Source organism: Pezoporus wallicus, unplaced genomic scaffold (genome assembly GCF_028554395.1).
Source record: "Pezoporus wallicus isolate ANWC-B61680 ecotype Strahan unplaced genomic scaffold, APGP_CSIRO_Pwel_v1 contig_6644, whole genome shotgun sequence".
NCBI classification, from domain to species: Eukaryota; Metazoa; Chordata; class Aves; order Psittaciformes; family Psittacidae; genus Pezoporus; species Pezoporus wallicus.
In genome coordinates, this window is record NW_026637098.1 from 1,307,696 (window position 1) to 1,320,314 (window position 12,619).

At 37.0% G+C, this 12,619-nt stretch overlaps 1 protein-coding gene across 2 annotated transcripts in view; it reads left to right on the forward strand.

Moving 5' to 3' along the window:
* CTNNA2 (catenin alpha 2) overlaps positions 1-12,619 on the forward strand; it is a 503,340-nt gene that overhangs the window by 437,452 nt on the left and 53,269 nt on the right. For both annotated transcript variants that reach the window (XM_057403217.1, XM_057403218.1), the window contains 3 exons: positions 4,164-4,256; positions 4,503-4,659; positions 8,694-8,894. In XM_057403217.1, coding sequence (XP_057259200.1) covers positions 4,164-4,256; positions 4,503-4,659; positions 8,694-8,894 — 451 coding nt within the window. The remainder of the gene's footprint in view (positions 1-4,163; positions 4,257-4,502; positions 4,660-8,693; positions 8,895-12,619) is intronic.

Here is a 12,619-nt window from a genome sequence, read left to right on the forward strand (position 1 = left end):
CCACATCTTCTGAGTAAATTGGTATGAAAGATCTTTGATTACATTTGTAAACTGGGGTGCAACTTTATGGCAGAAATAAAGGCTTCCTGTTGTAAGTAGTATGTGTGGCAAAAAGCAATGCATTGAAAAAATACTAATCCATGCTTCAGTTGCTACCTAGCAAGAAACTAGTGTAGGCATTGCGTATCCATACAGTACTTACATGTCCAGCTGCCATATAAATATATCTTTAGATAAATCCTGTCATTAGTATGTCCTTACTACAATGGTAGTCAAAATTTGCCTTAGAAACAAAGCCCTTCACCACCTCCATCTGCTGTACAGCAGAAAACTGCTTGAGGCTGAAATACAACCAAATACGTGCAAATACATTTTATTGGGACTGATCCTGCATATGTTTTGAATAATTGAAACTGATGGAATTATTTGCATGGTTTAAGATAGATACCTAGCAAGGTGCAGAATTGCATCTAGGGCTTTCAGTGCCAGTGATAGGAAATTAATCTGAAGGAGTTGATACGTACTTTTTCACCTCCCCAGTTCTAGTATTGGTTCAGCAGCTTTGTGATTGCAGAAAAATACAGCATCACTGAAGCTGGAGTATTTATTTTCTTGCTCATTACTTTTCCATCCTCTTGCAGGACAGGTTTAAGGTGTTTAGCAATTGTTTTGATTGTATAAGAGTAACTTAGCAGACCTGAAATTCTAGACAATAATGTTTATCTACACAGCAGTTTCAGTGTTATTAAGTTCTCCATGCATTTCAAGAATGATTCACAGTTCATTGATTTTGGTATTTAAAACGTTTTCATTCATATAAATACTCTTCAGTCAGTTCTCATTGATCTTCATACAAACTTAAGTTCTCTGTGCTCAAGGAACTTGGTAAACAGAAGATAGAAAAGTTAATTACCTGGTCGCTTCCACAGCCTCTTATGAAACTTCCTCTTCAATGCTTTGGTGGAGGCAGAGCACTTGAAGCATAAAGGTAAAGGCTGTCAAATCAAAGTCTGAGCAAACTGGCAGCTACAGTAGCATGCGGTCTTTTTATTTTCCTTTCCAAGCTATCTGCTTCATCCAGCTCCAGAGTGGCATATGAAATGGATTCCCAGCCTTGAAGAGTGTGGGTTCCTGACAAAGCGTGTTGTATTAAATATGCATATGCAAAATAGATAACTATTCTATGATTCTGTAATGCACCATTAAAACATCTGTTATTTCAGTAATACCTTTGTCAATAATAACCAGGGCTAACTAAAATCTAAGTTTAAGTAATAAACTAGACACATCTAGAGGATGAGATAGTCAAGCAAAGACGTGAAACAGTCTCTGGAAGTGCCTTTCTGTTTTTATCCATTATCCAAAGAGATTAGTTTGGCACCTAACCAAAATGTCTCAGCTAAGTGGGGTGGAATTGGGTCTAAGCTTTTTAGGCCATAGTTTTAGGTAGGAAAAATATCTGAAGTCGCTGAATTTATAGTAGGCTAAATTTACTTGTAGGCTAAAGTTGAATTATCTCACAGTTTCTATCAACTAAGAGCATTGTTAAGCCAAGAATCTTAACTGATGCTTACTTGATTGTGTATTTGATAACGATGTCAATCAAAATAATTAGATAGTGTTCTATCTGGTGACTGAGTGCACTTAAAACTTGGATTGTTTCACGGATCCATGCTTGTATGATGGCACTGAAATGTGGGCATTAAAACATGTCTTGCCATGTTTTAAAAATACATTTTGGGTAAAGTCATGCTATTTCAGATTTGTACTGCTAAATTCAATTTTATCCAGATTGCATCTACCTTTGTAGAATTTTCTTGTGACTATGCTTATTTGACATAATCAGATCTTCCCATGGTACAGGCTGGCATACTGTGCTGAATTGTGAAAGTAGCTTTGCTTTCTGACTGCTGATGATACAGGGCTATATTTATGCAAGACTTGAAATATATCATAGCACCTGTATAGATTCAAATTATACATAATATGTGTCTTAGTTTTTAAACAGGTAACTGTAATGCTCTTGTGATGCATATTTAATGTAGCTATAGATTACATTAGTACTCTTTCTCTATTGATAGTAACATCCAAAACAATGTTCTGAACTCTGAATTATTTTACAAGAGGAGAAAAAGTTTCCTGTGGTTATGTCTGTATCCTTCCTTGGAAAACCAGGAAACTTTACAATATCCAGCTATTATCTTATCAGATTCTATTCAAAGAGTAATTAACAGAGGCAGAGAAGAAGTAAGTTTCACTGACTTTTTTTTTTCTTCCAAAAGAACTCACAGACCTGCTTAATAGTTTGATTGACATTTCATGACACCCGGCCCCTTCCAGCCACATAATCTCACTACTGTCTGAGAAAGAGTAAGATGTGTCGTGCATCTGAAGCCTTAGGAAAGATTTTCATCATGATAATCACAAAATGAAAGGGCAATCTGAAAAACCACTTATTTAAAATAGAGGGAGATGGCTTTTGCTGAACTTATTACCATTTGCTAGTGTTTAAGGTCTGTAATTTCCACTCTTGTTAATGCATTCTAATTATTATCCTCCTTAGCTTTTGTTTCTCATGAAGATTAAAGTAGGCTGTTTGATGTGTGCAAAGAAATTACTAGAGAAAATGGTAAATTAATTGGAAGATGTCAGCTTAGGAGAGTGTTTTTGACATGAGTGCTGTAAGGCTGTTAACAAACAGACTAACTCATTTGTCTCACCAGGAAATGAAAATAAAAATCACAACATTATGATAAAACCTTGACTAGGAAATGCCTGCAAGACTCTTTGAAGCCTTAGGTTCTTTTCTTCCCTGGGCTTTGGCACTGTGATACATGCAAACCACGTTCTACATAACTGTGAAGTGAAATAGGTTCTATGCAGAACAGATGGACCAGGCTAATGTGGCGATGTGCACTGGAGACGAGAACAGATTAATACCACAAGAGGAGACTGGAGGAAAATTAGAAAGATGGGGGTATTTGAACTAATTCATGAATCATTTCCAACTGATAGTTATGCCTTCAGGCACAGTGAATAATATCAAGGAAGCATATTTAAAATTGTATAAGTTTGTTTTAATGTAGATTAGGATCAAGAGCCACACTTTTGGTTGATTAAAAAAAATATCTTGTATTCCCCCATCCCAGAATGTACCTTTATGATTTAAATACCCCTAATGAGCTTAATTATGTGCACTATGACATGAGTTACTGTTTGGAAAACCCATGGCAGTTCATGGACTTGGCATAAAGCTTCTGGGAATGGATATTTTACAGGCAGCACTGTATGCGCTGGGAGAACATTCTCTGCCACTTGCATCCAAGCCACAGTGAAAGCTCTGCAGTGTCTGGGAGTCTGATTGCTAGATGTCATTCAGGTGTCTTTCTAAGCCTTCCTTGTCTTATCTTATCCAAATAGTCTCTAGTCTTGTGAGGTTCAGACTTCCCAAAGCTGTGCCAGAGCAAGCACATGTAGATACTTACATCTTTGAGCAAGATATTCAGCGATATGGTACAGAATTAGGCTTTCAAAAGAGACATTTCATGTGGCCAAGTTATGATACTCTTGCTAATGGACATTTTAATCTGCAGCAGACGATTGTGCAAAAATAAAAGGTTCACCTGAGAATTAAAATTATTTTAACATGCATAAAACCATCAGAATCTGAAACAATGAAGATATTTGAGAAATACGTAACTTCCCAGTATCAGTGAAGGTATCAGAGTGTTGTTTCTCAGGGAAAAAAGCACAATTCCAGGTGTTAAGGGATCAAAGATTCTTCATTTTGCAAAGCTGAGAGTGTATGGATGAGTCTGATTATTAGTATTAATAATGGACATGATTCATAAAAGGAAAAAGAAACTGAGAAAAGGAAATGTACAGATGATTGTTTAGATGCTCTACATGACTTCTCAGGAGATTTTCAAGCTATAAAGGAGGATGTGAAACACTTGACAGGGAAGATTTTGAGAAAAAGCAAATTAATATGGCTAGTAAGGAACTAATCTACATGGGTTTCTGCTCACCAGCATAGAAGATGTGGTATCATTCCTCTTGTATACAATTCTTTCATTCCAGGCAGGGCTCAAGAAGAAGAGAGAAACCAATAAAATGGACCACTTGCCTAAAACTCGATTCCCATTCTGCTGATTTCATTGCAGGTTGCAAATCTGGCCTGTTCGATCTCAAACAATGAAGAAGGCGTGAAGTTAGTCCGTATGGCAGCCACGCAGATTGACAGTCTGTGCCCACAGGTAAGTAAGATTCCTGCTAAAAAGTACTCAAGAACTCTTTTGGCATTGAAAACATTAATTAGCTGGGACAGGGAAAACAGCCTAGATGAAGATTATAGCCTTACCTTTGTCATTGCACTTTTGCCTGCTTTCCATGAACTGTGAAAGATACATTCATGTCTGTAGACTGGGGTGCAATGCTGTGGTTTTAATGGTCTATTATCTATTTGTTCTTTCCCTTGTGTAACAAATGATTTTGAACAACAGGTAATAAATGCTGCGCTCACATTGGCCGCCAGACCCCAGAGCAAAGTAGCACAGGACAACATGGATGTCTTTAAAGATCAGTGGGAGAAACAAGTGCGAGTTCTCACTGAAGCTGTTGATGACATCACTTCAGTGGATGATTTCCTCTCCGTTTCAGGTACTGGGATCAAGGGACTCTTCTAAAAATACACTTCTAAGTTAAAGTAACAGGTTAGAGCAGAGAAAACCTGTAATTACTAAAGCATTGTTATTCCATTAGTCCGTCCCTACTGGAATGCTGATCTTCTACAGTCAGCAGGAGGAACCAAGCCATGCTAATTAATCCCTGGTTAGCTTTTCATCTCCAGGAGAATATCCTATTTGTGCTTCTTTTTCTAGAGAAGTTTTGTTTTGACACAGGCACACATTAGGATTTTGGCCACCTTTTGAAAATGTGTTCGAGACCTGTGTCAGGCTGACAGTTTTGCACAAACTGTTATTAGAGTCCTCGTGCAGTTGTAGTCAAGAGGAGGAAAGATGAACTTTCCTTACTTTGTTTTGTAGCTTTGCTCAGGTGAGCTGTGTGTAAACACTGGGGCAGATATACCATAACTCCAGTTATCCATAGCAGGTTACCAGGCCCTGAAAAGAGGTAGGAAAAAGGGAGATGCTACATGTGAGTCCAATATAGGTGTGTTCTCAGGACAGCTCCCCCCCTCCACACTTTCTTCCTCCCCCCTTTCCCAAAGGGATGGGATGGAGAACCAAAAGAATGTAACTCCCACAGGTTGAGATAAGAACAGTTTAGTAACTAAGGTGTAACACAAATCACTACTGCTACCTCCAATAATAATAATAAGGGAAATAACAAGGGCAGAGAATACAACTGCTCACCACCTGCTGATTGATACCCAGCCCAACCCTAGCAGTGATCTAGCCTTTCCGGGTAACTGCCCCCAGTTCTACATCCTGGGGATGACGTGCTGTGGTATGGAATACCTCTTTGGTCAGTTTGGGTCAGGTGTCCTGTCTCTGCTTCCTCCCAGCTTCCCCTCCTTCCTGGCAGAGCATGAGACTCAGAAAGTCCTTGGGCAGAGTAAACATTACTGAGCAGCAACTGAAAACATCGGTGTTATCAGCGCTGTTCCCAGGCTGAAAGTCAAAAGCACAGTGCTGCACCAGCTACTAAGAAGGAGAAAAAATGACTACTAGTGCTGAGCCAGGACAGAGAAGTGCCGCACTTCTCTTACCTCACTAGGAAGGATCACAATACAAAACAAGGTCTCCTATGAAAACAGAGAAAGTGTCTTAGTCCTTACATAAAGAAGGGATGGTGAAGAGAAGGACTTTTTGGGTCGCAGTCTTTTTTCCATCCTCCTTGTGAAGTGCTACAACTTGTGGCAGAGTGTATTGTTATAATATTGCAATGAATACTATAATTGCAAAGTGCTGCATCTCTTGGGTTAATTGTCTGTTGTAGACAACTTATTTGCCTATTACAGTTTGAAAGAGGTGAATTTTGTTGTTGTGAGTAAGTACATAGTGTGGCAAGTGTGCTTAGCCTACTGTAATGTCACAGAAGAGCCAAACTTCAGGAGATAGCTTGGACTTAATTTTATGTTTATTTCCTTAGGGTTTGCTAAATTTCCCAATAAAAGTTTAAGATATTTAGAGAAAGAAAAAGTATTTATCCATTATAAACGTCTGTACTCTTCTTTCTTTACTTTCCCCTTTATTTCATTTGGTTGTATCCAGCTATTATTAGTAACAAGGAAATGGTTTGGTTTAGTATAATGACACTCCATTGCGCAGCACCAGTGCTAGGGTGTTTACTGCAAGCCATGCCAAGAAAACAAAAATGAACTCTCAGAATAAAAGGGTACTTCAGAATCTGGTAGCACATAGATTTTTATTTGAGATTTGAGGCTGGCAAACACTTTTCAACAGACCTAGTTTTACAATGAAAGAGCAGACCAAGCTATAAACTGCAGACCCTGTCCACAAGCCAAAGAGAGGTCAAACTTGCTTAAATGACCGTTTGGTTATTTCTTTGAGGACTTTTCTCATGCCAAGCATTTGTATCCATAAAATCAGAAATTATTTGAATAGAAAATGTTTCTATTTTTTGTTTTTCTCAAATCATATTTTCTTCTAACGTAGCCTTGACTTAGATCCAAGCTTTCCAAGGCAGCTAAGATGTAGTATTTCTGCTGGGTTTAGACTTTTTTCTAACACTCTCCATAGACAAGCCTATTAAAGATGAGAAGGCATCACATGTATCCAGAAAACCTGTTGCTGCTAGCTGTAAGCTTGGAAGCCTCAGCTTACCCAGGGTAGTTTTATTTTTGGATGTTAAAACAGTGAAGCATTCAGAATGGGCTAGTGTCTGCTTAAATGTACCTCATGTAATGACACCTCCTCCTCTTCATATTGAGTGTCACAGTTTTAATAATGTCCCCAGGAGACCTTAGGGCAATTTCCCGTACCTAAAGGGGGCTGAGAAGAAAGCTGGAGAGGGGCTTTAGATGGGGCAGGTAGGGCAGAACAAGAGGCAATGGCTTTAACCTGACAGAAGGGAGATTTAATTTAACATTAGGGAGATGTACTTCTCTGTGAGAGTGGTGAGACACTGGCACAGGGTGCCCAGAGAAGCTGTGGCTGCCCCATCCCTGACAGTGCTCAAGGCCAGGTTGGACACAGGGGCTTGGAGCAAGCTGCTCTAGTGGAAGGTGTCTCTGCCCCTGGCAGGGGTTGGAACTGGATGAGCTTTAAGGTCCCTTCCAACCCAAACAGTTCTGTGATTCTGTGAATAATACTGTGGCTGCCAAAAGAAAGCTGACCATACTTTTAATCAATTACTTTAGATTCCAAATGCGCTGCATGTTCAAATCCATACGGCTTCTCTTGTTGGGCAGAATTTGGCTATGCCATAGTAAAAAAAAAAAAAAAGAGAGGAAATAGTGAATAAATATTTTGGCAAAGCAACGTTTTTAAAACGTGAATAGAGATTTTTTTAAACAAAGAATTTTGCCTTGCAAGTTACTCTGATTCACAGCTCGGGGGAATTTCTGTTTTCATACGGAGTTGTTACAATTTAAAATTCACCATCATGTAAAACATTCCTGAAACCCTCAAATGAACCAACCTTGGGATTTTTAACAGTGAAGATTAATGTGTCATTCTATTTATGGGGCCAAGAATAATTAACAAAAAGCAGTTGTTGAACTGATTGATTCTGGTTTATTTATTACTATTACAAAGAAGAGCACTTCATTTTCTGTTTATTTGAGACATTGGCAGAAAAGTTGTTGTTTAGTCACTGAGTTTCTCAGAGTGAGCTGCTCAAATATAACATTCAGACACAGTTTTATTATTGAAATGAGTTTTAACTGTACTGGCTGCAGGGAAATAATGTCTGACCTGGTCAAAATCTGCTTCATCTTTTCACATTGTCAGTATGTGAGAATATCACATCAGCTGTGATACTGCAGCACGAGTGGATGGCCTGATTCTGAGCCACAAAAAAAAACAATGCAGCTCCCAAGATTTCAATGAAAACACTTGATTTTACACTATCTGAGCAGACTCACTGTTGTTGACTCTTCCTTCTGAATATGCACAATCACATACGATTATACTGTATGTCATTAAAAATGCACAGCTTAATCTCTGGCATAAATAGAGTAAAGGAGATGAACTACTCATGCTCAGGCACCCTGCTATCTACAAAGGCCATTTACTGTTGTCTTTTCAAAGTGATTTATTTTCTTTTCTAACTTATTTAGGCACAGAGGAACCAAACATATTGAGTGTTTATGAGAATGTGTGAATTCAGCTTCAGAAAATTGCCCAACTGTTTATTAGAGCATCTGCATAATATTTGAATGCTTTCCTTTTGCATTGATTTCTATTACACTTTCATTATAATAAAATTCAGTGTGATGCTTGAAATTAATGTGACTGTTTTTCAAAGAATCACAGGTTGGTATTTGCGGTATGGGTAAGAGAGGGTAGTGCAGTCCCTTTGAAATATAAATATCACACTTGGGATTATGTGTCATAATACCACAGAATGGTATTTGTTTTGCAGTCCTGGATAAGGACAGATATCAATTTTTTAGCATACTGACTTATGCTGTTTACCCAAATCAGTAAGCTTTGCTATGAGGAAGAACGACATGAAATGAGCCTTATTTTTTTCCTACATTCCAGAAAACCATATTCTGGAAGATGTGAATAAGTGTGTGATTGCTCTCCAAGAGGGAGATGTCGATACACTGGACAGAACTGCAGGTGCCATCCGAGGCCGTGCAGCCAGAGTTATTCACATCATTAATGCAGAGATGGAAAACTATGAAACTGGAGTTTATACTGAGAAGGTGCTGGAAGCTACCAAACTACTTTCTGAAACGGGTAAGCTTACTTGAAATGTTTTTTGATTAGTTCTCTGAAATATGGCACTCAGAGGGGAACCTGTGCTTGAAACCAGTTTATAAACAGATTTATGACTGTGAGTTGTTTTTTATTCTCTACTCAATGTTATTGCAGGGGCTATGTTGACAAGAGCCATATAAGAGATTCAGTAGCCCATCAAGGCTAATCTACATCCTCAAAGTTTCAATGATTTGAGCAAATACACAGCCTTTTCTTCAAGTTCTTTCTGAGTCAGTTGGTTATGCATTATGTGTTGTTACAAACATTAGTCTGTGGTTTGTACAGGTGAATCTACGTGTTGGTGGCTGAAATTAGGTTTCTAAACAAAACAAATTTTCATTGAAAATACATTTAAGCAACTGAAAATGCATTACCTAATTGAAAAAAAAAATATAAACGGCTGGTAGATTATATAAAATGTGGAGATTATATAAAATAAATACATTATCCAAAAATAGAAAAGTCTGCAAGATGGATAGACCAGGAAAAGCACTGATTTATTTTAATTTGTCATTTTCTATATTTAAAAAGCTATTATATCTATTTGTATGTATATATTAATATATATAAATATATATAATATATATTTTATATATCGTAACTATATAATTATAATATAATTATAATTATTATAATTATAATATATTAATATTAATTGATAATTTTATATAAGTATCTGAAATATATATATAATATATATTTATGTGTATATACGTGTATATTAATTTATTACTATTATTTAAGCTTTTTTTTGCCTTCACAGAGCAGGGAGCAGATTCATCTAAGTGTAGGTGTTTATACATAAGCTGGTTATATTAGACTCCTTTATACTCACTCAGTACTACCTGTTGCTATGTGCATCTGAATTGTTCAGTACAGGCAGTGCTTTCAAGTGCCCTCATCTTAAAACAGTGGTCTACCTTTGTTTGGATGAATCATACTTTGGATTTCATTCACTTCACTGTACAAGTGACCAGCTATGATATAGATACACGTAGTTCGGAAGTCTGAAAATGTCTGAGCTGATCCTCCCCTATTAGGTGACACTTGCTCACCTGGGCTTTAAAATCAAGAGTATTTGAGAAGAAGCAAATGAGAATGCATCAGCTCAGGGCACGCCAAATGTAACATTCAGACAAAACAGACAGGCATCTCCCTGTGAGATAGAAAAGCAAAATCTGTTGTAGTTCTGGCAGCCTCTGTGTCAGCCTTAAGAACAGAAATAAGCAAAATGATTTATTGTAGTATTATGGTTGTCCTCAGCTTATTAAGACCTAATAGGGAACCCAAGCTCTATTTGTGCAGCTAAATCCCAGTGAACAAATTCAAGAATTTCTTCTTCTTTCTTCTGACTTTTCATTGTCATTTATTGGAAGCTATAGCTGAAGTGTGGATTCTTGTGATTGTGATTATGACTAGAAAGCTGTGCCTCAAGCACCTGCAGTGCTTGTGTATTCACACCAGCCTGTAGAAAATAAGTTTCACAGACTCCTGTGAGCTGCAGAACAACATTTTGGGGAAGGTCAGAAATCAGTGGCATGATCTTCAGCCTGTAGAGCACACTCCTTTTGGCTCTACACAGCTATCTTCTATGCAACATTCATGTTCACTTTACAACCAGCTGACCTTAAGAGTTGTCTTTTGGCCTTGTACAGCTTGAAAACAGTGCAATAAGGTTTGGTTTGTTTTTTCCCTCAAAGTTTTGTGGTTCCATTTGTGCCATGGTTTTGAAGTAGAAGAAGCCAAAGTGGGTCTGAAAATTGTTTTTATTAGTCCCCCTATTTTTCATTACCCAGCAAGAGATCAATGGAATAAGTAGTGTACATTTAGCTTATTTGAAAAAGTCTATGGGTTGGTACGAATTAGCAGGGGAAAAAAAAAGATCACTTCAGTCTGATATGGTAAAATATTCTGTGGCTCTCTTGTGTTAAAGTATCCTTTTGGTAAAGGAGAGATTTTGAAGAATTCTGCCTAGCAATGAGATTTCTTTATTAACCAACACAAAAAAAAAAACATATTTAGGCTTTTTATTCAGCTAAACTTTCTGACTTAGATTTTATTAATAATAATATTAATAATTATTATTAATAAGAATATTGATTTTTCAACATAGTAACTAACAGTTATAAAAGTCAGTTCCATAGATCAATAATAGGCACAATAAATACCATCCATATTTAATGCACTTTTGTATAATTTGAATTATAATTTAAGTTCTGGAAGCTCCGGACTAAGTGAATATTGACAACATCAATTTACTAATTCTGGGATTCAGTACTTAACACTGAGTCACTGTTCCTTAGTTCAAGTTATTTATTATGTATCTTGTAAAATGTGAGTAAATTTGAATAGTAAACAAAAGTTTAAAACTTATATTTTAAATGTTAAGAACTCTGTCATGTGCAAACTGTGCAGCAGAAGTTCAGAAGACAGAATGGGCCCAGATTCAATGGAGCACATGAAGCTAAAATAATTTCTGCCAGACACAAATGTGGATCATTAATATTAAAGCTCAATTTCTATCTATCTGCAGCTTTTCAGGCCATTTACAAAAACATTTATTATTCTTTCTCTATGATTTTTGATTTAAATGGGTAGAGTTTACTGACTCATTTTTTCACTCTGGAATAAACTGGTTAAAATGGTGTGTAGAACCCCCATACACCATTCTGTCTGTGCCTTGGATGTTTATACTCTGCTCTCTCCCTTGGAACAGGTCTCTGCATACACATCTGTGTAGCTATGGATATAGAGATATGAGTATCTATGAATACACATGTATATTTTTATAGTCTTTCTATTCATCACCTTGAGATCCAACCCAGATTTTATTAAATGCACTAGAATAATGCGATGGTTTTATCTGGAGTTAGGCTTCACCCGCAGATGCACGTATCAAAGTCTGTGAGAAGCACAATGATGAAGACTCATTTTCAACTTTGCTACTCCTTTTTTTTAATTGACCTTTATTTGTTTTTAAATGAAGTGCTTTTGAAAGCTGGAAAAATTTAGTTAAATGACAATGGCAGGGAAATGAGCACATTACCTTTCTCTTACAATTATTAATTACTTTTAACTGTCATTTCAGGAAAGGAAATCTTTTGGAAAGCCTCTTTTTCCAGGGATTTCATATTGTTATAGGAGTACTGGGTTTGATCTACAGTGCAGAAATATGGTTACACTGTTTTGGAAAGAGAAACACCTTGCTCATGCTGGGGAGGGTGGGGGAAAATTAATCTTTAAGGAAAGCAATATTGGTAGGTTCTGAGAAATTGAAACTATGCATACCTTACTTTTAGAATTGGTCTCCCCTTAATGATTCATTTGTTTGTTGTGTTCTTGTTTTAAATTTACAGCCTTCGGAACATACGGTTTGGGTTTTTTTAGTGTTTTAGTGCTTTCTTGCTTGTGCTTGACTAACCCACTGCCTTTATAGCCAAGCACTCGCTGTAGACTGGATTCTTATCTCTGACAGCAGTATTAGGGAGTGACAGATTGGTTAATGTCTTTTTAAAATTGAATACTTTTATTTCCCTTTTAAACTAAAATAAAAACTTGACTCTCACTGACTTGCTTATAAATCCAAAATGAAAACTATAAAACCACAGCGTCTATGGGCCTTGATGGGAACAAACACTGAACTCATAAAGTGTGGTGTGTGTTAACTGTGTGCGGGAGTAAACCAGAGCTGCAGTCACTGTGAA